Source organism: Poecilia mexicana, unplaced genomic scaffold, assembly GCF_051168715.1.
Source record: "Poecilia mexicana isolate PSO_F unplaced genomic scaffold, ASM5116871v1 scaffold_9, whole genome shotgun sequence".
NCBI lineage: Eukaryota > Metazoa > Chordata > Actinopteri > Cyprinodontiformes > Poeciliidae > Poecilia > Poecilia mexicana.
Genome location: NW_028263378.1, coordinates 10,427,805 through 10,452,887, shown reverse-complemented (window position 1 = coordinate 10,452,887; position 25,083 = coordinate 10,427,805). Strand labels below are relative to the sequence as shown.

The 25,083-nt window shown below is 37.1% G+C and overlaps 2 protein-coding genes across 2 annotated transcripts in view; one reads left to right on the top strand and one right to left on the bottom strand.

Moving 5' to 3' along the window:
* Positions 1-473: 473 nt before the first annotated feature.
* Positions 474-9,296, bottom strand: cep78 (centrosomal protein 78). Its single transcript, XM_088008775.1, has 16 exons — positions 9,141-9,296; positions 7,381-7,649; positions 7,122-7,297; positions 6,611-6,683; positions 6,419-6,522; positions 6,103-6,277; positions 5,875-5,988; positions 5,523-5,587; positions 5,331-5,433; positions 4,662-4,764; positions 4,467-4,509; positions 4,222-4,368; positions 4,012-4,089; positions 3,673-3,854; positions 2,746-2,908; positions 474-1,469 (listed from the first exon to the last, which is right to left on the bottom strand). The coding sequence occupies exons 2-16, from the start codon at positions 7,640-7,642 to the stop codon at positions 915-917; spliced, it is 2,343 nt and encodes a 780-aa protein (XP_087864901.1). The 5' UTR covers positions 7,643-7,649; positions 9,141-9,296; the 3' UTR covers positions 474-914.
* A 1,403-nt stretch (positions 9,297-10,699) lies between these two features.
* lifra (LIF receptor subunit alpha a) overlaps positions 10,700-25,083 on the top strand; it is a 28,149-nt gene continuing 13,765 nt past the window's right edge. The window contains exons 1-6 of the mRNA XM_014995902.2: positions 10,700-10,836; positions 21,367-21,568; positions 21,698-21,834; positions 22,288-22,441; positions 22,605-22,880; positions 23,915-24,041. Coding sequence (XP_014851388.2) covers positions 21,463-21,568; positions 21,698-21,834; positions 22,288-22,441; positions 22,605-22,880; positions 23,915-24,041 — 800 coding nt within the window. The 5' untranslated portion in view covers positions 10,700-10,836; positions 21,367-21,462. The remainder of the gene's footprint in view (positions 10,837-21,366; positions 21,569-21,697; positions 21,835-22,287; positions 22,442-22,604; positions 22,881-23,914; positions 24,042-25,083) is intronic.

The following is a 25,083-nucleotide window of genomic DNA, read 5'->3' as shown; positions in this document are numbered from 1 at the left end:
CCTGCGCTAATCAGATCCATAAAGACCCAAACAATCTACCTTGAGGACAGAAGTTGGAGGACAAAGCTGGTTAGCACAGCTGTTTGTGCTTTCTTTCTTGTGCAGGGATTATTTTTCTGGACTCTACTCGTGTTGTGCGGTCACAGTAATGAATCATGCTCGGTCCAAAAGAACACTACGGTCAACTCTACCCAACAACATCTGTGCTGTGGTCATTTAACTTTTTCTCTGAAATGCCAGATATTTGACAAGGAAATTTGGACATTTTTGAGCATTTTAAAGAGCCACGGTGGATGTGTCCTCATGATACCGACACAAAATGTAAAACTTAATCTTTTATTTGGAAAAAACTAGCAGCATCAACATTTTAATATTTAGTTTCTGAATGGCTCACAGTATTGGTCACATAAAAGGAAAACCTCTTATGGAAAAGTTTTTGAGGTTTACAATAACTTCAAAAACACAAAACCAAATATTTTAACCAATTTTTTTTATTAAATTGTACAACATAAGATGCATATCACAATGACTAAACAGATATTTTAAACACATACAACTAAATTATTTAATTTCAAGAAGAGAAAATAATTAGGCCAACAGAGAAAATAAAGCAGGCAAGCATTTTATTAGATTACTGGAACAGCACAGATACGAACACTATACTGAGGTGGTGTTGATTCGGAAGCCCAGGGATCTACTCTTACTTTGCTAAATATTTCTAATCGTACGCTAAAAAGCAAGAGCCACTGCTTCTCTGGTTCACTTCAGTCTCTTAAAAAAAGCAACACTCCTGATATTGTCTTACAAAAAAATTGAAAAGGCCACCAGTTTCCGTACTAATGTTTCAACCAGTACAAAACAGACAAGTTACAGAAAAGTCTGACAAAGTAGGATTATTACATTTCCATGTAACATCACAAGAACTTATCAACTGACTGACCTCCAAGAGATCCGATTTGATTCAGAGAGTAAGCTCCTCTCTCCGACCCCTCTGACCCCGGCTGACCAAACATCAGCCTCCTATTCCCACTGCTCACTGACCCCACTGACCCCAGAGACTCTCCCTTGTCACTCATAATCTCGCTGACACTCTCAGGGAAGCCTCCGTGGGTGCTGTTGATCTGAGACTCTCCACTGTACATGGAGTTGTTGCTTATGCCGTTTCCGTGGTAACTGCTGCTTCTGTTGGAGCTGGCCTCCATCTCCTGCCTGCTTGGTTGAGACTGGAAGGTTTTACCAAACGGAAAATGGTCAAAGGACTTCTGGCTGTGCTCAGAGCCGGAGTCGGGCTGCGTATCAGGCCGAAAATATTGATGCGGCTCCTCCTCTCCAGGCAGCGCCGGGGCTGCTGCGTCTAATCCAGTGTGATTAAAGGTCACATCCACTAATCTGTCTTTATGCAAGGAAGGAGGCCGACAAGTGGGAAAGAAGGCTGCTGCACCAGGAGGAAAAGGTGTCACTCTACCTGCCTGAAATAAAACAAGCAATGACAGTTTAAACTTAATGACAATATCACCATGGTAACAAAACCGCAGCATGTAAGAATTCAGATCCGTGCAAATTGTTTTAACTGGGAACAGTTCACAACAAGATTCATCCTAAGGAACTTCACAACAGATCCAATTTATAAACAGAAATAAGATTAAACGCATCCAAAAATATAAACAGGTTTAAATTCAATTACATACATTCTAATTAGATTCTATTTATATAATGATATATATATAATGATTTAGTCAACTTATGTGTAATTTGTCAATAGATAATTTATAGGTCAAGTTATAAACTAAGCATCAATTCCTTATCATACAATTCCCCTTTTTATATACAAAGCCCCTAATATTAATAGTCCACATCCAATCCAATTATGGTTTATCAGCGGATTTTGCTGCCATTAACTTTGTTTTATTTTTTTTATACTTTATGAAAGTGTTTCCATTTCCTGGATGAAGCACTCTGCTGAGTTTCTGCTTCCAATAACTTTATGTTCTCTCTGTGTGTTTATGAACTCCATGCTTTTTCTTTGACATGGAATCTTCTGTGTTTTTTGTTTGTCTGCTCTGTCTTCTCACAGACGGACATTCACCCTGCTGCAGAACTAACCAGCTATGCTGTTGGCTGAGCTTCCTTACATACCTGTTTGCAAACAGGCAGTAAAGAGTGACAGCATCATTTGATAACTAGCATTACATTTTAATGTATAAAGTTGAATATGAATCTGTCAATATGATCAAAGTAATTTGGCCATGTATTGTAGCGTAAAAAAATCACATTTGTTAAAATCACATCAGCTTCTAACTGATGCAAAATGATGTAATATTGACATTTTATTGTCTGATTTTTCTGGTTTTTAATTTCAAACTGGACTCTGGGGCAGCAACACTTCTGTAGTAGGAGGTACACTCTCAGAATCAGCCCAGTTTTGGATCGCACGGCGTGAAAACACACACAGTTGGCAGGAATGGTGAACCTAAATGGTTTGGGGAATTTAAGTCCATAAATAAAAACATTCCAGGATGCATACTTAAAAAGCATGTTAACAGAACATTATATACAATTTTAACATGTTGCAAACATAATTACAGCACGGTAATTAAACAGCACGAAGGTTCTTGCAGTGTTTTCCACCTGTTTCTAATAGAAAAGGAATGTGACTCATTTTACAATAACATGCAACAGTTTTAAGACAAGCACCACCCAGTAGCTATTACTGCAGATGAAAACATGCTGTTCCCAGATCCTCACCAAAGAAGCGCTATGAGACTGTGCTTGAACGTCCCTGAACTGGCCTGCGGTCGTTGAGGCGGCACCTTCCTGCTGTGGTCCCACTGTAGAGGACAGCTGAGGTTTTCCAAGAGGCTGGAAATCGGAGGTGTTGATCCCGGCCATTGATGCCAGCTGACCAAGGCTGAACATAAGGAAAGAGATCCGCAGATGCTGAAGATTTCAACAGATGTTTTAAAACCAGGAAGTTAAAAAATACAAATACTGCAATACTTTAATACTTTGCTTTCTGTTCCATGTAAAACAAAGCTAATAAAAATCTGAAAGACCACTCTACTGGACACCTGTGTGTTAGAACTGACTTTAAAGCCATTAATGGTCTGAATCCCACAAATTTGCACATGATTTTACTTTATTAATGATAGTTTGATAATTCGTCATAGTAAGAAACATAAATCAGTGTGTTCCACATTATGGCCATTAAACTGGATCAGCCTGCTACCAGACAGCATCAGAGACCAATGATATTTGTAAAAGTAAGCTGAAGATTAATAAAACCTTCTAGGTCAGTCCTATCTGTTGTTGCAGCACTCTTTCAGCTTATCTTAATGATTAATTTAAATAATTGTACATTTGTTTTGCTCTTCATGATGGACTGACTTTTAAACAAGCTGAATAAAGTGCAGATTGTCTCTTTCTGGTGATTTTTTATCAGTCCGTCAGGATTTTAGAATCTGTTATCTCTAGAGCTTCTTTACCATCACAACTCCTTCAAACAATCATCACCTCTGGTAACGGCACACATCTGTATTTTCATGCTAACCTTCTTCTGTTTGTGTGTTAACATTGTTTGTTTTGCTGTGCGTGAAAGGTGTCCTACACATAAAGACTTTTTGAATTTTTTTTAGAACTCCCACATAATCTGGTGTGGTTCAAAGAAAAACCCACCCTGCATCCTTGAGGAGATCCAGGAAGGCGTGGAACTTGTTGAATGAGTTCTCGATGCTCTCCAGGACTGACTCGTCTTCAAGAGAGCTGAAAGTCCGAAGTGCTGATCCAGAGCCAGGAGCTCCTAGAGCTTCAGACAGCGAACGGTTGGCATCACGAAGGTAGCCCTTCTCCAACTCGCACTGGGAAGAAATGAAAGATGTCTGCATCTTTGAGGAAAACTGGTAACGCAAGAAAATTCTGCATTTCAAAGATTGTGAAGCATTTTTAAACCAAAACATTATTGAAAATAAAGTCAAAACAGAAGAAACTGAAGTCTTGATTTAAAGATCCAACTACCTCCTTGAGCCTGGACTCTGCTCTTAGTCGAGCCCTGCGCTCCGCTGCCAAACTCAGACGGCACTCCTTTAGCTCCATCTGCAGGGCAAACATACAAACACAGTCAACCTGCAGAGACTCTCAGTAAGGCAAATAGGTTCCAAAATCACGTGGAATAAAACAACAAAGCCCCAGATTCTTTTACTTCTCTAAACAGCTATGGTTGCTGACCTGAATGCGATCGTACTGTTGTCCAGTTATTCTGTCCGTGGCTCCAAGAGAAGACGACGTCTGCCCCACTTCCACCACCACTTCTTCACTTTCACTGTCCTCGCCCTCTGAGTCAGACTCCACAGTGACTTCGACCGCCGCCGCACCCTATAGGAGCAAACATAAAGCATGTAATCCTTAACACTGGATTACTGAAAGGAGTTTGACCAATTTTTTTAAATGTGCATAATCAAAGGGAACCTCACCTCAAAGCTCTGGTTTAAGACGGTAACGCCAGGAGGAAGACCTCTGAAAGAAAAGCATCAAAGGCAAATTAAAGTATCCATTTAATCTTTAAAACTTATTGTAGGATTTATTCTGCTGTTCAAAATTTCCACTAGATCTAAAACCAAAAACCGTGCAACCAAAAAAAAAAAACAGATTTCCTCACATCGCCGCACCTTTGGCGTCCAGCTCGTGCAGCAGCACGCCATGGAATCATACTGGAGCGAGAAGAGAGCTTCTTGGGCTGAGCAACAGCTGAACTCTGACCTCCAGAGGTTCCTTTAAGAGAACCAGGAGCAAAAGAACAAAAGCAGGGTTTAATGCCTTAATTTATTTATGAAACCAAATGCACAAAAAAGCACAAATCCCTCATAAAACTATTTTGTGGATGGTAAATGTGAAAATACCAAAGAGGTCATCTATATTTGTCATCAGGAATCAAATGTTTTTTTATCAGTGGATAATTTTACCAATTAACTTAATCACAGGAATGAACCAAGAAGCTGGTAATTACATATAGGAAAGGTCATGAAGCAGAAAATCATCTTCAAGTGTAATTTTACACCTGCCAACAGGGGAAACAAAACTGACCAATAAGAAACTGAACTCAGCTCAGGAAGCTTTTAAGTATAATGAAACAGTCTGTGTGGGTAATATAAGAAACAAAACTATTTCTTTTATTTAACATGACAGATCGATAAAAACCTAAAAACAGACCTTTATGAGTTGATAACTTCAACCACTTAAAGTACAAGATATCATGCTGGTGTTTGCCTGTTCCCACAAGCATGTATTGTTCCTCGGTGAACACAACCAGATTTTTCTAAACGTGCGTACACATATACCTTTCCTGTATGTTGATCTTCGTCTTACTGTAACGGGTATGACTCCTCTTTTTGGCCCAGACGCTTTTTGTGACTCTGTGCTAGTTGGTTTTATCCAGCAGTACTGCAGTACAACAGGAGAAAATAAATTATCGACTTAAAATAATAATTCATACTTTAAAACACTGTGATGCTAATACCACAAAGTGTTACCTCGGATGATTGTCCCTTAGCGGTCATTAGTACTTTCTCGATCACAGTTTTAATTAAAACTTTGTCTGTAAAGGAAAAGAAGTTGGGAGCATGCTCAGTTGTTTTTAAATCAGAACATTTCTGCATCTACATGTGAAGGGCAAAACAATGCGTCGTGAAGTCTTTAAAAGTTTAGGACGTTGATTTCTACTCAAACCCTGTCGGCTAAATACAAAGGCATCTTCATTCCACGACATATTTCTTTATACATTATTTTAAATAAAATCTAAATAAATTACAATGAAGGTTGTACATTTAAGTGAACGATGGATATGAAGATTTTTGCAGGACTTGTAATTATGGACAGTCTTACCAACTAAAGGGTTATTGCGGATATCCAACACACACAGAGAGGAATTCGTTTTCAGAGCTTCTAACAAACGACGAGCTCCTTCATTGGACAGACCACACTTCTGTAGATCCACCGCTGTTCAAGGGACAAAAACCAAAAACCTTTCAGCAAAATCCAATAAACAGGAACTAAAAACAAACTTCAAGTAGTGCGTTTTTCTTCTTCTGTAACCAACATATCCCAACTAACCTTTAACCCACAGGTCCTCAGTCAGCTCATGTGCTAGAGCAGCAGCACCACGATCCCCGATCAAAGAGTTTCCGTTTAAAGTGATGCGACGGAGGCCGCTCATTACATCGAACTGAGGCAGTCGATACCTCAGGGACTCTGCCCACGCAGCGCTGTGTCTCTGCATCGCCTGGTGCTAAAACAAATACAACGTCCTTTTTTCAGTACAGATATTTCTCACATGGGTTCTGGATCTACAATAATATGTGGCTACATTTAACTTAGCTAAAATGCTAATTTACTACAATTAAAGCAGCTAGAAAGTCAGATTTTACACCTTGATGATATTGGCCATGTGCTCCGCTCCTATCCAGGTTAGATTGCACCCAGTGAAATCCACCAATCTAATGCTTGTAGAATATTTCACACTTTGGCAAATGACTGAAACGAGATACAACATATTCATATATAGAATAAATTGAAAGAAAAACATGTCTTTGTGCTACAGGTAAGAATATACAGGACATACTTTCTAAGCCGTTATCAGAGATGGGACAGTTAGCCAGAGAAACGTTTTCCACAGAAGAGCTTTGTGCCAAACCCTGGAACCACAGACAAGAAAAACTTAATATTTCTACTCTTACATGAAACAGGTGTTTAACTTTTTTTCTAAATGTTTTTTTTAAGCAGATAAAGATTTTTCTTTTTGCAGAAATCTGCTGCAGGATCTCTGACAAAGGTAGTAATTTGGAAGTTTATCTTCATTTCTAAATCATATGATGTAAATGTTGGAACTTTTACTAAACTCCATAAAGTGAACTAAAGCACATGTTTCTGGTTGGTGCATTAGTGAACTTAAAAAAAACTGTAATAATTTGTAGTTTTGACCCTTTTAATTAACTGAAGCAAAAGTTGCCGACCACTGGTCAGAGCCAAAGGAGGAAAACTGTCTTCCTGTTGTTGATGCAAACAAATTTCCAGTACCAATATCAATAAGTGAATTAAAGGACGATTAAATTACTGTTGCAAGCTGTGCTTACCTTTGTTAAAGTGTTAAGGTCCCTCTCTCTCAAAGGAAGTCCGTGAAGATGCAGAGTCTTGAGGCAGGGAGAGACAGTGAGACACTCTCTCAGAGCCTTACACAGTTTAAATGTCATGTCCTTGGAGCAAATGGGCGGGATCTTCCTCCTGCTGCCATACTTACCGTAACTTATATCTGAAATAATTAGCGATTGAACTAAATGAGTGAAACATTTAAGATACAATATTCATTGCTTTAAAGTCATTGACATTTCTTACCTGAATCTGCAAAAGCTAGACCTCCCTGAAATGTGCTGCTTATTGCAATGTGACGCAGGTGCTTGTTGATGGATATAGACTCGAGGATAGGCGGCCAGTCCACTAATTTCAGCTTGTCTCCGTTAAAGTCCAGCATTCCTTTGTCTAAGTTTATCTTTACAGCATTGAGAGGAACTGAGTCCTGCTTTGCACATAAAAACTCATAGTATGCCAGGAAGTCATGAGGACCCTGCCGTCGAATCTGAGCACTGTTTTGAACCATTTTTGACCTAGAAAACAAAATAAATAAAGGTTTAAAAAGACATGAGATTTTTTTTTATTGTAGTCTGGAAAAGAGCATGTGTGTGAACAGCCGTGACTTTAAAGAGTAGCAAACACTTTCTACCTCGATTCAAACCAATTTATGATTCATTTAACAGTCATTGTAAGAATATGCAGGAAACATTTTCCTGAACCAAATCAAAAACACCTCTTTCTAAAAAGTCAGAAAAAAAAAAATAAACATATAAAATCAGGAAAAAGATGCAACATTTGTAAAAAAAATAATTTAGAAATAAAACCAAAAAGCATAAGTGACTTCATGATCTCATTGGGTCTGGTTGTGTTTTTATTAAAATATATGTTCAACTAGGTGCACTGTGGGACATTTACTATGCAACATTAATTACTCTCAATAGACTATAGGTTAATAGTAAAAAGTACTGAATACAGAGCTGTACGGAACAGTATAGGACAAGAAAGATGGTGTCCTCTGTTTATTGTTTACCATTTTAGTGTGATATATTATTAAGTTTATTTATGTAGCACCTTTCAGCAACAAGGCCGTTGAAAGTGCTATATGTAATAAAAGTGTAACACAACATTCGTTCAGTGATTTATAAATGAACAAAAGTATTTCTATTAGTCTATTCTCTGAATAGTGGAGCCACTGAGATGATGTGCTCTACTTTCCTAGTTTGATGTTAGAAAATATCTTAAATTCAAAAAGTCCTGCATGCTGATTTTAAATTTTAGGTTGAATTGACATTGACAAAGAACTGCGAATGAAAATAAGAGCAAATACCTTTAATCATTTCCACTATTTTTGTTCTAGTATCAAATGATTGTAAGGAAATATATTTAGGTTCCAGTTTATTTATTTTTATATTTGCTGCAGTGTTTTTTAACTGATAACCTGCATATACTATAAATTTATGTGTGTGAGTTTGAAATTGTTGTGTCAGTAATTTATGTTTCTGTTGGCATGAAGCTTAAATCTCATTGTATCTTTCAACATGGAAAAATTAAGTTATTCAATTCGTTTTAGGTTATGCGTTTGTAAAGTTAGAGAAGGGAGTTAAAGCACTTGTGCTAATTGCAAAGTTTTTGAGGTATTGCAGTTAACATTTAAATTAATCTTTCAGATTATTTGCCGAAGGAAAACTGCCATGATCGGTATTAACATATGAACTGACACCAAAATGCTAACCTTTTAAAGACAAATTCAGAATTAAAAGACTTCATTTAAATTAACTAAAGATAAATAGACAGATAGTTTAACTTGAAGATAATCGACAATGTTTCCTTTTGTCAGGTTAAAAAATGTATATTCTTTTCGGGTTTTGCAACATTTTAAAAGTCTGTAAAGAAAACTTCAATTCTGCCATCAGTTAGCTAAACTGAGCTCCTAGCAACCGTCTCTACTGTTGACAAGTCCATAAAACTCCTGAATTTCATGCATTTGTAAGTCATATAAAGTACTAATAAAAAATTAAATATACCTTATTTGTATGTCTGGAGACTCTATCGAAAAGACATAACTCTAGGGTTGTGTTTAGGCTGGTTTCTTTACCATCTTTACGGTGTGTTTATAACGGTTAATGACGAGCTCAAAAGTGGCGCTGTTGCTCCGTCAGCGCCCACTTCCTCTTCTTCTTCTATATGAAAATCTCCATTCAGCAGGTGCTGCCACCTATCGACGCAGATGAAGCTCAGACGATTCAGAAAAGCTGAAGTGTTTGCCTGAAACCGGATAATGCAATGGCTTTTAAAACGTGGATCAAATATGATAAATAACTGAGAAATTGCTTATTATATATTCTTGGAAAAGAAAAGCTAGTTTTAATAGTTTGTCCATCCAAATATCTTTTTTTAAAAGCCCACAACATAATTACACTAATGGCTACAAGTTTTTTTTCTTGTTCAAGTTTAACTATTAGGCTGCAGATAAAGTGATTTATGAATTCATGTCATGCAGTTTTTTTTTGTTGAAAAGTAAAAACTATATTTTACTTGGATTTTACTGTATTTTTCAATACAGTACAGTAATACTGTATTAAAATATAGATGAAGATTACAAGTTTGTAAATATAATAACTCTAATTATTCATGAGAGAAAACTTTCAACATCAATTCCAGGAGCCATTAGGCAAATGGAAACGTGCGAGTTCAGTTACATTAACTTTGTGTGAACTGTTCTGACCAATAAGGTCAAGGCTTTGGCTTGTCTCTCGACTTTCTGTTTGTCTTTCTGCTATAAATTTGAATTATGTCTGGTAGTTGTATTCCAAATCTGCAAACATAAATTTTGTATTCTATTAATGCATTTCAGTCTCTCATTTCATCTGTGGGGTGAGGCACTTAGACAAAAATTTTGTTGCCCACCTATTGTTTTAGTTCTCCCAAAGGAATTTCACAATTGCTGAGAAGAACCAAAATACCATTTAGGTCTTCTGGTTCTGGTCTTCTCTGCATCCACAGAACCAGAACCAAACATGGAGAAGCAGCATGCAGCTTCCACGCACCAAAAATCTAGAACAAACTTCCAGAAAACGGCAAAACAGCTGAAACCCTGATTTTCTTGAAAGCACTAAAAACCCACTTGTTCAGAGTTGGTTTTTAACCATAATAAATGAAACATTGACTGACATATTTGATGCGTATTGATGATTTTGATAATTGCACTCATCAAAATGTAATCTTTGTTGACAATTGTGGACGGTAAAGTGACTTTTGACTTTGTATTGTTTTTCATCCTGTGAAGATCTTTGAACTGCCTTGTTCCTGAAATCTGATATACAAATAAAGTTGATTGATGACCGATAAGGTTAAAATCATAGACATACTATAGAGATCTTATTTAATGTCTATGGTTAAAATCCCTTCTAGCCCACCCTATGAAAGCCCCCGATCTTTTATCGTGACGTAGTGCTGCCTCTTCTCCCTATGAGTGGGCGGTGTAGAGGGGGAGGGCAGAAAAACGTCTTCCTCAAAGCTGATTGGCCGGTGAGGACGTCAATCATTCCTTTGCTCCGCTGTTTTCCAGAAATACCAGCAGCCCACTGTCTGGACAGGCATTGGGAATAGTCAAACCGAATAGGCGAATCGCGAGGGAAGAAACACAGCGTCTATAAGAAGCTCGAAGTACTAAATATATCCTCCAAAGGGCTTTGTCACTGATTTCCTTCCAACTCAAAGGTAATTATGATGTTATTAATTTTTATTTTCTACCAAATTTAACGTAACAGGTTAGCTAAACCGTACGGACTTTGTGGTCAGTGGCGTGGCCCCGATGCTCTGGCTAGCAGCGGCAGTGTTTTCCAAACATATCATTGGCCTTCGTTTGCGTGAAGGATTACCTTTGAAGTCACTTTAAATTCAGTTAAAATCGGTTCTTTACTCAGTCTGTGAGTGTTAAAATTGACATTTATAATAGTAGGTAATTTACATTCAATATGTAGACTCGGTGTTTGTTGTTTTCTTGTTCGCTGGTTATGTCACGCTCTCCTGCTGCTAATGCTAGTAAAAGCGTCCTGGGATGATGTACTTCACACTTATCTGCCGTAAGAAAACCCCATTTATTTATAAATGGTATAATTTTAATAATTGAAATAGTTCACATAATGACATTAACGGGGCACAGAGTAAGATGTGTAATATTTTAAAGTCTTTTAATTATTTTTATCTGTTGCTGGGACTCCTCGGTGGGACGACTGTAAGGCGACTGACGGACTGGAATGGGACAGAACAGCTTTAATATAACATTTTCTTCACAGTTATAATGAAAATGTTGCGTGGTTGAATAATTAAAGAAATATATACGTTTTTGATCCCAGTGGGAAATTAAATGTAACTTTATATTATCCAAGTTTCTTTATGTTGTTGTTGATGCAATTGGCTGTGGACAGGAAGGATCTCCTGTAGCAGTCTGTATTACAGCGGTAGAGGAGAAGCCTTTTACTGAAGACACTGTTTTATAACAATCTCTTGAAGAGGATGCTCAGAGTTGACAATAATTGTATTGATTTCATGAAGAATCCTTGTTTGCGCTAAGATCTCCGGATGTCTCATAGTCGTCTCTAGAACAGAACCAGCCTTTGGTATCAGGTTGTTGAGTCTCTTTAAATCCCTGACTCTGATGCTGTTAACCCAAATGATGATGGCAAAATATATTACATTTTCCTCAAAACACTTACAGAATATATGTAGAATCTGCAAACACTGAGGGATCTAAGCTTCCTCAAGAAATACAGTCTGCTCTGTCTCTTCTTCTTGACAACTTGCCTTTTGAGTCTCCAGTTACGTCTGTTCGTGTGAACACTGACTGAGATATTTGTACTCCTCCACTTCTTCTCTCATGATAGAAATATGGTTTAAAATAAGACTGTTTCCTTTTAAATCTATAATCTTCTTTGTTTTCTTCAAACTCAAGATTTTCCACCAGCTTTTTGCACTCAGCTTCTTGTCCGTCTCTGATACACTTGCCATTTACATAATCATCTGAAAAATTGTCCACACATTACATTGAGCTGTTTATTAAACATAATATTTTCCCTTATCAGGAGCTGTCGGGTCAGAAACTCAAAATTCCCATCAGTAAACAGATCTTGCGTAAATACTACCAAACGGTGTTGCAACCCGTTTCAAAGTGGACCCTGTTACAAAATGAAGACTATTTTCAATTCTCAGAATCAATGAGGTGTTTAAAAACAAAAGCAGAGGAACGATGGAGAGGTAACGAATTGAAAATGAATTTGCATGCATTAAAGATGCATTGAAATCAAAATAGTGTTATAATTTTGACTTAAAACATAAGTAAACCCAGTTATCTCACACACGTGGCGTGACATTGACTCAGATCTTAAGATTTCATCTTAACCACGCAGGGTTCGAAGACTGCAAAATATACTGTTCTCATGTCCTTTTAAATCAGAATCAGTCAAAATCTGCATTGACATGCCAACAGTTTTACAAACAAATTGTGGACTGAAATTGGATACAATATTCTGTTTGGGTTTTATCTCTTTTCTGAAAAATGAAGAAAACTGTTGGACTGTCTAAAATTAACATTTCCCATATTTTAAATTGTTAATTGGCTTAGCATATAGTGCCTAAATACATGTTACGTCATTAAAAGAGTTAGTGTCTGGAAATATGTCTGGACTGAATGTAAACAGCTATTTAGGCTTAGTATAATTTGTCCAAAACAAATACAGTTGCCTCATAAAATGGAATTTAAATTGTAAAATATTGAGAGAAGACTTTATATAAATGAAGATAAAAAATAAAATAGAATCCATAGGACTCTAACTTTTTTTTTTAACCTAAAATAAATGATCAATTATTCTGCTCCTAAGCTTGTCATTATTTGTAGTTTTCTTTTTGTTTCATTTTTAGATAAACCCAATTTAATTAAGAAATGTTTCTGGTCATTTAAATATACACTTTACCAGCTGCAACCATCTTAAAATGCTTCTTATACAGTGAACAGTTAAGTACCCTCTGGGGTGTTGTATCACTTTCTATTACAACATCATTTACAGATCACATATTTATTTTAGTGATAATTTAAAAAAAAACATGTTTTGAGACAGAACATGTTTGTACAAGAGGTATCAGGTTGTCTTTTCTTAGTACCTGCCCCTGCAAATAAAGTCACAGTATTAGTCACTACATAAAAATACACTCCCTACTTACTGTACAGTAATATTCAACCTAGTCCAATCTGCCTCATTCCTTCTTTCTTCTTTTTTGTTGTTTTTCTGTTTTGTTTCAACCAGTCACCGTACCATACCAAGTTTGTGCTGCCTAGATTAAAAATAAATTGTCTATTACTTTTGTGAGTTTTTTTTTTCTTTTTTGCGTTTCCTGTTGCTTCCGAAGATTTGCATTCATAAATGAGTACAGGGAATTTGAGCGTAGGAAGGAAGGAAACGCTGTTTGGTTGAGCTCCAAAAGCTACACACAGAAGACTGAATGTCCTTTTTCCACTGAGGTCAGGGCGCCGGCATTTCACATGGACGCTCTCCCTGTTTTTCACTGATTCTCTCAGTGAAAAACAGCCTCCCGTCTTCTTCTCGCTTCTATACAGGGTCAAGCTTAAGCAGCAGTGACTTTCAGTCTGTGTTATACTCCCTCTCTTATAGTACACTAGAGTCACTGTGCGCTTATTTGGTTGTAGTGGTTCTTGTATGACGGTGTAATGACAGAGTTCCCGAGTGAAGGCGGAGAACTGATTTGAAGCCTGTCTGTGTTTGGTTGAAGAAAATAAGAGATTGTGAATGTTGATGAAATGAGTGGTTTTGATAGGGCTGGACAAAAAAAAAAAGTCAAAATATGTTCATATATATTCTGTATCTGATAGAATATTCACTGAACTTCAATCCAGAACCAAACAGCATTCTAGGAAATGTAGGCAGACGAAAGGCTTTAGCTGCTCAAACATAGAGTTAATATAAGGAAGGTGAGTACCTTCTACTAACTCACTTACTCTTTGGTTGCCTAACAACAACCTGTTGAGTAATTTCCACATCATGTCTCGTAGATGCTTAAAAATAGAAAACAATGATATGGATGGGAAAAGTCATGGCATGAGTTTTGCAGTATTTCAGGTAGTTGAAGCAAAAACAAATATTACTCATATGAAATGCCTATATCATAAGTATTAAGCCGTATCGTCCAGCCCTAGATTCTGATGGTAAATGAAACCTGTCAAATAGGTTTCTGAGTATATAAACAGACGACTAATTACTAATATCAATGTTTTAGCTGCTGCAACATCCAAACATTAAATTAAATATGAGCGATTGCATATTGTAATTTTCATTAATCACTATGCTTGTTTCAAATACATTTGACACTTTTATTTTTAGTAAAAAAAAAAAGGCATGCTTGTCATTACCAGTATCAAGGTATACTAAGGTCTTCAAATTTGAACTTGTTAAAATCATTCTATGAAATAACTGCAGTTTTGAAACTGGATGTCAGCTGCAACCCTTTCCGATACTCACGTGACAGAAAAATGTGACAGTTAAATATTTCCATCCATAAAAGACAAGCAGCTGTGGAGTGGAAACTAAAGGAGGGCCACCCATCGTGTCAGTCAGAGTAAACAGTGGCTGAACTACAGTCAGTTTTGTCATTTTACTCTTTTGCAATATTAACTTTTGTCCTTGTTAATTCTCTTGGATTTATACTTGTGCAACAGAGTGATTAATAAGTTAGCTAGATATTAATCGGGAGCTTATTAAGTCTTGCTGAGCCTTAAATGAAGCACTAATGCGGTGGTTACAGCTTGCCAAACAGTGTTACTCAAAATTTTACTTAAAATGTACATAGAATTTCAAGTGGCATTAAAATCATAATGGGATTTAGTTGATAGGTGAACAGCTGAGCTCACTGTGTGGTTCCAAAGTATTTGCACTCATTGCAAATATTTGCCTTTGCATAAACCCGAAACTGTATCTTCATATTTGTGTTCTGAAGAGTGTTTGCCCCTCTTTACAGATTCAGCCAGTGATTTAGTTCAAGGTTACCAACTTTTGCTGAAGTTATTTCATAAAATGGATCACTTTCTTGATCCGTCCTCCACTTTACATTTAAAGGAAGCTTTTCTTATGGAGAACTACACCTGCTCTGTATTTTACAGATGGGTAACATCAGGGGTAACAGTGCTGCTTTCTTTCTTTTTTTTCTGTTTTTAAAGTATTCTGATCTTTCTAAATAGGATTAATCCAGACACTGATATTTTGTTTGGTTTTTAAATAATATTATCTCTGTGGTTTCAGTATTTTGCGGTCACATATATTATTGCTGCGGGAACAGGGACCGTTAACCAATGGAGAGTTATTGATTTGTGTGGAGCTATCAGTTTCTAAATGAGACTTCCCAGAATCTGCTTTTTTTTTTTTTTTTCCCCCTCTTTACCGCTTCTCCCTTTTTTTTTTTCATTCCTCTGGAGGTAGAGGCTATATGTAGAATATGTATTGTGGGATTTGAAGTTTTTCAGGTTGGTACCAAAGTTGAAAATGAAACCATTTTTGGGATGCAGACAAACTGAAACACAAGTGTGACTTTGTGCGCGGCCTGTGGGGTGTTTTTTTTTTGGGTTTTGGCCCAGCTTTGCAAACAGCTCTGTTTATGTTGAGCCTTGCTTCTGAATTTCTGCAGAAAGAAATGTTGTTTTTTTTAGGGTGGGGCGAAACTTCCAGAAATCTCTAGATATTAAACAAAGTGTGGAATAACTCAGAAGCATAAAGCTGAATTAAAATAAAAAGATTTTCTGTTGCCAAGTATGTTGAAATGAAGAAATCGCATTAAGATAATCTGGTTAGCTGTTCTCTTGAGTTGCATAAATAACTGCTGCAACGAGACTCTTCAGTGTCTCCTGGCTCAGCTTTTAGATTATAAACACCTGGTTAGGTTGTTTTTTAAATTGATCTATAGTGAATGAATCCCTGGAAAGTAGCTGTACTTAAAGACGTGACACACATTTAGCTGCCGGAAAATCATTTAGCTTTTATTTTTATTTATTTAAAGATGTAGTAGATGAAGGATTTAGCCTGCCAGCTTTTACACTCAGATCTCCAGGCTCTACCTTTGCTACCCACAGCAACTATTATTTTTGCATTGAGAAATGAATCCTACTGACTTTGTCCTTTAAACAAGAATAAGACTAAGTTTATCACTGCTGCAATCATAATTTCAGGGGGTTCCATTCTGTCACCCTGCAATGAACCATTTAAATACCTCATGTATTGAAGAAGACAGTATTAACGATGCATTTGTCCAGACTTGATTCACTAATTTCAGTAAAACAGGCTCCGTCTGTGGGAGGAGTGTTCAGGTTGTACTGTTATTACTGTAGCGGGCTTGGTCGTCTTTTACGTTGTGCAGAAATGGTGAGGCCTGCCACAGCTTGTCTGAGGAGAAAACCAAACTGCCAATAAAAAGGAAACAAAGAACCCTACAAACAAATGTCCATGGGCCGTTTCCACAGAAGGTTGTGTTGTGCTGCCGATCACAATCTGTTTGTTCCAAAGAGTTTCTAACTGATAGAGTTGGCATGTACCTTTTTTTTTTTTTTTGGTCCTCTTAAGCAGCTTCTGCTTCTAGATGTTTTTGTGCCTCTCAGCGTTTACATGTTTCAATTTTATATCATACTCCTTTCTGAAAGAAATTGTATTTCAAACTGGGCTGCAGTTTTTTTTTTATCTTAATGTTATTAACTTGTTAAATATTTGTTGATTGTTTACTCTAACAACTTACAGTTGAGAGAAATTCTGCTTTTGAAATACTTGTTCTCCCCTGAATAAATGTAATCTCTTAACATTTTGCTCCTGCAAACGCTAAACATTTATAATTTATTATTATTATCATTTTTATCGTTTTATCAGCTGCTGCACTGGGCAAGCTGAGACAATGTAGCTTTCGCTTTGCAGTGAGGTGTGGGAACAGGGCTGTTGTTGTCGAAAACTGAATTCCTGTCCCTCCATCCATGCTGTGAAATGTATCTTTCAATACTGGGAAACGCTCTACTTTCAGGACTTTAGAGGACTCTTTGTGCTGAGACAAAGTAGCAAGCAGCATTTAAACCAAAGAAAAGAACATGGCCTGACTTCAGATGATTCACGTGGGCTCCACATTTCTGTCACAGAAGGCATCCAGTAGTTCAGTTTGAATGAACTTTTGTTTTCTGAAATTATTGTGCAGAAGCTTAAAAGACGAAGACGGTTTAAATTTGAAGGGTACTTTGCTAGCACTATGTTGGCCCTGGTTTTGCCTTCATAACGGCCTCAGATTCATGAAGGTGTTGGAATCATCCTGCAGAGATCTGATGACATCGTTCGACTGCAGCAGATTTGCTGGTCACAGATCAGTGATAAGATTCTCATGTTTCACTAAATCCTCGAGGTGCTTTATTGGATTACGATCTGGTGACTGTGGGGCCTCTGCAGCACAGCACACTTACTGTTAAGTTTAAGACACAAATCTTAGATGGTTTGAGTTTTGGATTATCATTCTGGAAGCATTAATCCCAACATGGGTACACTGTGGTCATAAAAAGAAGTACATTGCCAGCAACAATGCTCAAGTGGCTGAAATGCTGTAGTTACACTCAGCCTGCCTTAAGGGGCCAAAAACTGTGCAAGAAAATAAATTATCTCCGAGACCATGACCTCACAACTGGCAGCCTGAGCCGTGGATACAAGGCAGGATTTTTGTTTTCATTGTGATTCCACCTAATTCTGACCTAACCATCTGAATGTTGCTGCAGATCCCCATACTCATGGCTCAGGCAACATTTTTCCAACCATCTCTTGCGTAGTTTTTGTGAGCATGTTGCTGTTGTGTGTTCAGAGATGATGATCTGCACAGATTGGTTGGAACAAGTGGATATTTGAGCTAACCGTCTTTCAAACCAGTTTGGCAGTTTGAGAAAATCCCAACAGTTCAGCAGTTTCAAAAATACCCAGATGAATGGTTGCTGGCGCCCATTTGGCGCCAGCAACCATAAATTATTGTCATGTGATTGACTAATTGGCTGTTTGTGGTTACAAACTATTTCGCAGATGTACCTAAAAGTATCTGGTGAGTGTATTACTCGTGAATTAATTAGCAAATCTTTCCTTTGTCTTCTGCGCATTCATCTCTGTAGGTTCTGGCCTAAGGAAGATGGGGTTAAAGGTTAATGGGCAGCTTTTCTGTTAGTGCCAGAAGGTGGGGCTCCCTGGGAAATCATCTGGGACCCGCTGTGATGAGAATGATGGCTTTACATGCCTGTTTTCAATTTTATTTCAAGCTCCCAGTTTACGGCATGCCTCTCTGCAGATTGTGTTACCAGCACAATTTCAGTGCTTTCTCATATTGCAAGCTCTCAGTTTACCAGAGTGAAATCCCAGAGCACGCGTTCCATCTAGGCCATGACTGATGCTGCTTCCTCAGTGTGATCACAGATGTGCACCAAGGCCTTCAGATGGAAGCTTTTCAGTCGGTTTTCTGTTTTGACTACATTGTGGAGGTCGACCAGGACGCTCAGTGAACCAAAATAAAAACGCATTTCTGCACAAACTAAAGGGGAGATGCTGTACAGCTGGGATCATTGGTTGTGTTGTTGGGAATTATGCATTATAACACTATTGCATTGCCTCCAACCTCTAACGAGTTTTCATGATTCTTCTGTTGTCAAAAGTTGTTTGTGATTGCAAATGTTTTGTTAGTGAAAAATGTAATCAATTTATGTCACTAAGGACAGCTGTTCTAAATGATGACAGTGCCTGGCAAAAGTATTTATTTACCTTTTTTTTTTTTTTTTTTTTACACTTTTCACGTGCAAACAGAAAATTAAAGTTTATTTTTTTTGGCCGTTATCACAATGCGCCAATGCAAAGAAATGCAAATCTAGGCAGTAAAAGGAAACGGACAGACGGTATTAAAATTATTTTGTAAATGAAGGTCTTATCAGTTTGGCACAAACGTTTGCTCATTCTCAAGAGCATGGAGGCAAACTATGCAGAAGAGTTTTTGGTAAAATAATATAACATTTATTTGAAACAATTTAGATTTTTAAAAAACAACTGAAAGCATTTTAAAGATGAGAGGGACTGATCTGCTCTTCGTTTTAATCTAGGTTAGGTCATTATTTACATATGAAAAGCACTTCAAAATATGAACAATTCAATAAAAAATAATTTTAAAAATAAGCTAATATAAATTTATGGAAGTTGAATATAATTTAAAAAATATTTAAAAAAAATTAAAATCTTATTTAAATGGTCATTATTTTAATTAAAATTTGATTTACAAAGTTCTCAGCTTAGTTTTAAAGAGCATCTCTCTTTAAAACAATGGGAAAAGAAGTGAATCCCACAGTTAGGTAGTCTCTGGTAAAATGACATTTAAAGCATGGTGGTGGCAGCATTATTCTGTGATGATGCTTATTTTAGTTTCTTGAAGAATTGAGCCAAACACAGGGCAGTCCTGGATTGAAATACTGTTTGAGGTTGGGGAACAAAAGATAATTAAATCTTTAGCAAAGTCAGATATGATAACAAGATGGCTTTAAGATGAAACCTAAAAATAATCCTCAACCGAAATAGTGACATAGGAGACGTGTGTTTGTCTGTTGGGTCCAGTCAGGAGTCTTGCTGAATAAGTTTTTACCATGTGGAATCTGCATCACAGGTAAAAAGTACATTACAGTGATCTAAAGACGAAGAAATAATATAAAAATAAATATCACCCTTCTGTCACAGAACAGTAATCTGGCAAATACTATGTAGTTTTATCCTAGTGAATTCCTATTTGACTTTGATTAAAAATCAGATAAAGGTTAGGGAGGCATAATACGGATAAATTCAATGAATTCAGTTGGATTCAAAATGGCTACATCTATCAAAGAATCTGTTGTTCATCTTTGTAAAACAAACAAAAAAAACAACCGAATCCAAATCATTCTCGGACCCCAAAGAATTGCAGAAAACTTTCAGAACAAAGACCTTTATCAGTGTTTGTGCTAGGAATGAAACATTCATGAAGCAGAAGAGGTGATCACGAGCGCCGCTCTTACGACAGACATGAGCTCAAATTTTCCTCTAGAGGCGTTCATGGCCGTCAGGACGTCCCTGAAGCTTCTCACATGTTGACCGGACAGGAAACTTACTGGATGAGGTTGGCTTTGCAGGTGATTTCTCAGTAAACATCAAAGTGCAAATATCTCAACATGTACAGTTGGTAAGCCAATAGCTTCCCATCGGTCAAAAGACTACAAGAACAAAGAAAGGAAGTCCATTAGTCTTGTATTCATGCATTGCAGCACTCACTTTAAACAACAAATTTTGTTTTTAATAACTCATTCCATTGAATTTTTGAAACATTTAAGCATTTTAAATGGTGTTCTTAGGCTTGTGTGTTTCATCATTTTCTCCGTCAACTGTCAGTGTGTTTTTTTTTCTTTTCTTTTTTTTTTTGTTTTTTTTTTCCATGTCTGATTTAAGCCTTTTCCTGGCAGACCAGCGTGGGGGTTTGGCGTGCATCCAGACGGAGCTTCGTAAGGAATGGAAAGCGGTTGAATAGACTGCAGCCTACTCCTTAAATTAAACCTAAGAGGAAACAAACCTGTGTAACCTGTATGTGCAAGAACATTTCTTAAGAACAGAAGTGATGCTTTTTGTGTATATATTCATTTTAATCAGGTTACCTGAGTACTGCTTTTGCTTTTTAAAGCCATTAACTCTGCCTCTTCCACCACTTTACGTTTTAAATTATGATGACTTCAACAGTGGCTGGCAAAAGTATTTATTTGTCTTTCTTTTTTTTAAATACTTTTCATGTTTATCCTGTTTGCAAACAGAAAACTAGAGTTTATGTTTTTGACCGTTATCGCAATACGCCAATGCAAAGAAATGCAAATCTATGCAGTGAAAGGGAACGAACACACGATATTAAAATATTTTTGCAAATTAAGATCTGATCAGTGTGGCATGCATTTGTATTCTGCTCCTTTTACTCAGACACCCTGAGGAAAAACAACCAGTTTGCAAATAGAGCCCACATGTCTTGGCTGTAATTAAAAACAACACAGCACTTTTTTCAGATTAAAAAAAAAAAAAAATCTAAAAAAAATAACTTTCTCACCATCTTTTCATAATTATGCATTCTTTGGGTAACATTTTCTTTATCTCAGGATTGCATTAACACTGATGTCTCTGCTGTTTTCCTCTCCTACAGATCGCCGCCATCTCGCCCTTCCCTCTGAGGATGTTTAGCTTGTTGTCACCATAGTGCAGAAGACATCACATCAACATAAACAGACAGTGGACAATTATGCCGCGCTTACTCAACATCCCCACCTCAAAGCCCAACTGTGGCTCGGTCTGGGTCGCCTTTGTTCTGCTTGGCATCTCGGCTCTAAACACTCAAGCTAAAATTGGTATGTGCAAGTCTCTATTTAGAGCTTCGAAGTTCTTGTTAATGAGTCTTTCTTCACAAAAAAAAAAACAAAAACAAAAAAAAAGGAAATACTTGTTTTAATTATGTTTTGTTTTATTTTCCTTCCTAGTCCTAACTGTACCACAGCAAGTGAGGCTTTCGGCCAACTTTTCCACTCAACAACTAACTATTTCCTGGTTTGGAGGAGAGGCCACGACCTTTGACCTCATCATTTTGAGAACCGAATTCAACGAAACTGTCTTTTATGTAAGGATATTTCTTTCTTCAAATTCATAAACCAAAACCTTTTTTTTTTTTTTTTTTTTTAAACTTAAACGTAATCGATTATATGTAGACTTATAGTCAAGAAGTCTAGATGTAATGGAACTTGACAAAAAAAAAGGCAAAATAAAATGCACAAAGCTTATTCTCTTTTCATTGATGAATTAGAACCTAACTTTGTCATTGTTGAGTATAAAATCTAAGCGTTTAATTATATTTGTGTGTAACTGTCTCAACTTGTGTTCAAGCTACAGGAAAATATCCTGAATTTTCAGTTTAGAAAAATAGGAAGGGTTTAAATGGAAAATCGTTTTAGAACGCATGAGCAATATTTCAAAGTTTGCTTAAATTTCTGCTTGAGCTGCAACATTCGCATGGAATCTCGCACCATTTCCAGGATGTTGTCTTATTCACTCTGCTTTCTCTGTGTTTCTGTAGAACACAGTCCCAGCAGTAGTGAACCAGGATGGCGGTCGGCACCAATGGACCTGGACTTCAGTTGAACCTCTGGAGTGCACATCTTTATCAGTCAAAATCCGCTCAAGAGATGGAACAACAAAAAGTGAATGGAGTGAACCTCAGATCCTGGAAGGTCAGTTGGAAATGTATTTTTCTCAAATATAATTCCTTATTGGAGAACCTTTGGACTGCTTTCTTATCTGGTTGTTTAGTTTTACCATAAATTTGGCAACAACTCAATCCTGTCTTTTGTCCTAATCCGTTATTGTCATTTCTTCATCTCTTCTGCTTTGCAGGAAGGGATCTCCCGAGCAACAGTGGTTATCAGATGTATCCTCAAGACAGAGTCGTGCCTGTAGGGGCCAACACAACCTTCTGTTGTATTGTGGAGGAGGGAAAGGAGTTTAGAGAACTTCTCTACGGCTCGACAAAAATGAACGTGAAACGTTTGAGTCGACGAAGTTATGCCACCACCGCTGTTAACCAGAACTTATCTGGAAGAACTGGGACGAATGTTATTTGCCTTTTCAAGGACCTGGACAAACTGGCAGGATCGGTCGTCTTTGTCGGATGTAAGATGTGTGGATGAATGGTTGATGAATAATTTAACTTATTGCATAAATAGTTGGAAAGTGAGATTATTTGAAAGCTTTGAGCATGATGGGAAGTGGATCCTAAATTTATACGTAGTGTGTTAAACCTGGTTTGGTTTTAACCTCCCATGGTTCTGGCGCGACACTCAGGAAGAGCGCAGCGGCGTCACCATCGGCTGGGTGGAGGTGGAGTTGTTCCCGTCAGCCTGTCAGTTCCTGAAATCACATGCAAATTAAAAACTTGTAAAAGCACAGGCCGGGTCGGTGTGACCCCGTCTTTTAAGACCGTGAGAGGGTTGAACAGTCAGACCAGGAACAGATAAACGTAATCTGCAAATGTGTGGTGTGACAGTTATTGCAAAGGGAGGAAATGCAGTTAATTTGTTTTACAACCTTAGAACAAAGTATGTGCTTTAATACCAACAATGCCAATCAATGCAGCCGAAGAAAAAGCAGGATTTGACACGTTAAGAATCTCATTTTAAGGGAGACCTGGGAATAATGGGCAGCAGCATAAAACAAAACATTTACAAACATATACAAATAGCATCCACAAAAAAAAAACATACATTGCACTAAATTAGTATGTGATCTTTTTATGCTCATTTCAAGTTTTATACCAAATACATGTAATGAAATGCTTGTTACTGCCAACTAGATATTGGGATATGAATTTTATGCCATATCGCACATCCATGATGCTATCCAATATAAGTAGATCGGTGTTAATCTTCATAAATCTGGAAGTGCCTACCACCATTTTCCAATCTAAATTTACTTTTTAGAGTTTTTAAAGTGAATGTGTCACTGCAACAAACACAATTGATTCCAAGGATTTGTTTTTATGCACCTTTAATAGAGCCCCCAGTTCTTGTGATGGTCTCATATGTCTGTTTGATTTGTTTTTCATAAGAAAGCTTTGGAGTAGTTCTAATGATGTTTGCATAATAATAATAATGCTTATGATGGTTGTAATACAGCATCTCAGTTTGTAATGCTGTCCCCATTTCCAGATCCACCTCTACCCACCAACTTTGAGTGCACAACTCATGACTTGACCTCAGCTGTGTGTTCCTGGGATAGAGGACAAGACACCAACCTGTATGGCAAGAGAAAAACCAAATACTCCATAAATAAGAGGTATGTAGTCACCCTAGCAAAGTAAATACTTGCAAAAAGATTTCCACTTGGCCATAAACTACGGCATAGCACAGCTGCACACACTTAGAGGACGAAACTTTCACCATTACCAAATGGAAACTTAACCAGTTGCAAAATTCAACATAATTCCTGCACAACGTGGCAAGAATAATTTGGAGAGCATCGCTTCAGCCTTTATATAGCAGCCTATGCTTAAATAACATAAATATGTGAATCTCACAATCGATCATAATCTACCAAACAATCTGAAGGATGAGATATTTACTCCTCTACAGAGTTATGGTAAAAATTGTACTTAAAAGAAGAAGCAATTTTTATTTTCTTAGAATGAGTGTTTGCACAGATGGATTAAAAAAATCAAGATGGAAAATCAGCATTTGTCTGAAATGTATAGAAGAACAATAAAGTCTAACGTCAGCAAGTAAGGACTTAAATGGGTGAACATTTACCAGCCACTGACTTAGAAAAGATTAAACATCAATTTACAGATTACTTATCAGTTCACAGATGGCGGCCATTAAGAGCTCTGCAGCTCCCTGTCTCTCAGAAAGAAGATAGTTATAATTTTTTGGCATAATTCAGGGTTTTAATTTGATGTAATCTGTTGAGAGACATTCTTTAGCTCGAAAGTTTTCTTATCTGCACTTGCATAAAAAGAAATAAAATAGGCCACTGAGAACACAATAAAAAGTAAAACAAAAAACAGTCCAGTCGTGAACATAATAAATAAATATACTGAGCAATCTACAAATCTAAATAAAAATCGCATACAGAAAAAAACCAGGAACTGTGTAATCTGTGTTTTTACTTTAAGGGTTACATTTCTAAGATGGGAAAATCATATTAGTCATCCAGTTCTGTTGGATATGAGAAGATTTATTATTTTGTCACAATATGTAGTATTCATTTTGAGGGTGTGGTGGACCACTACAGGGCTCTGCTCACACCCAGACTACAGGATGTTAAGGTTTATAGATATGCGTGTTTGGACCTTTTTTGCACTGTTGTTCTAAGATGGAGT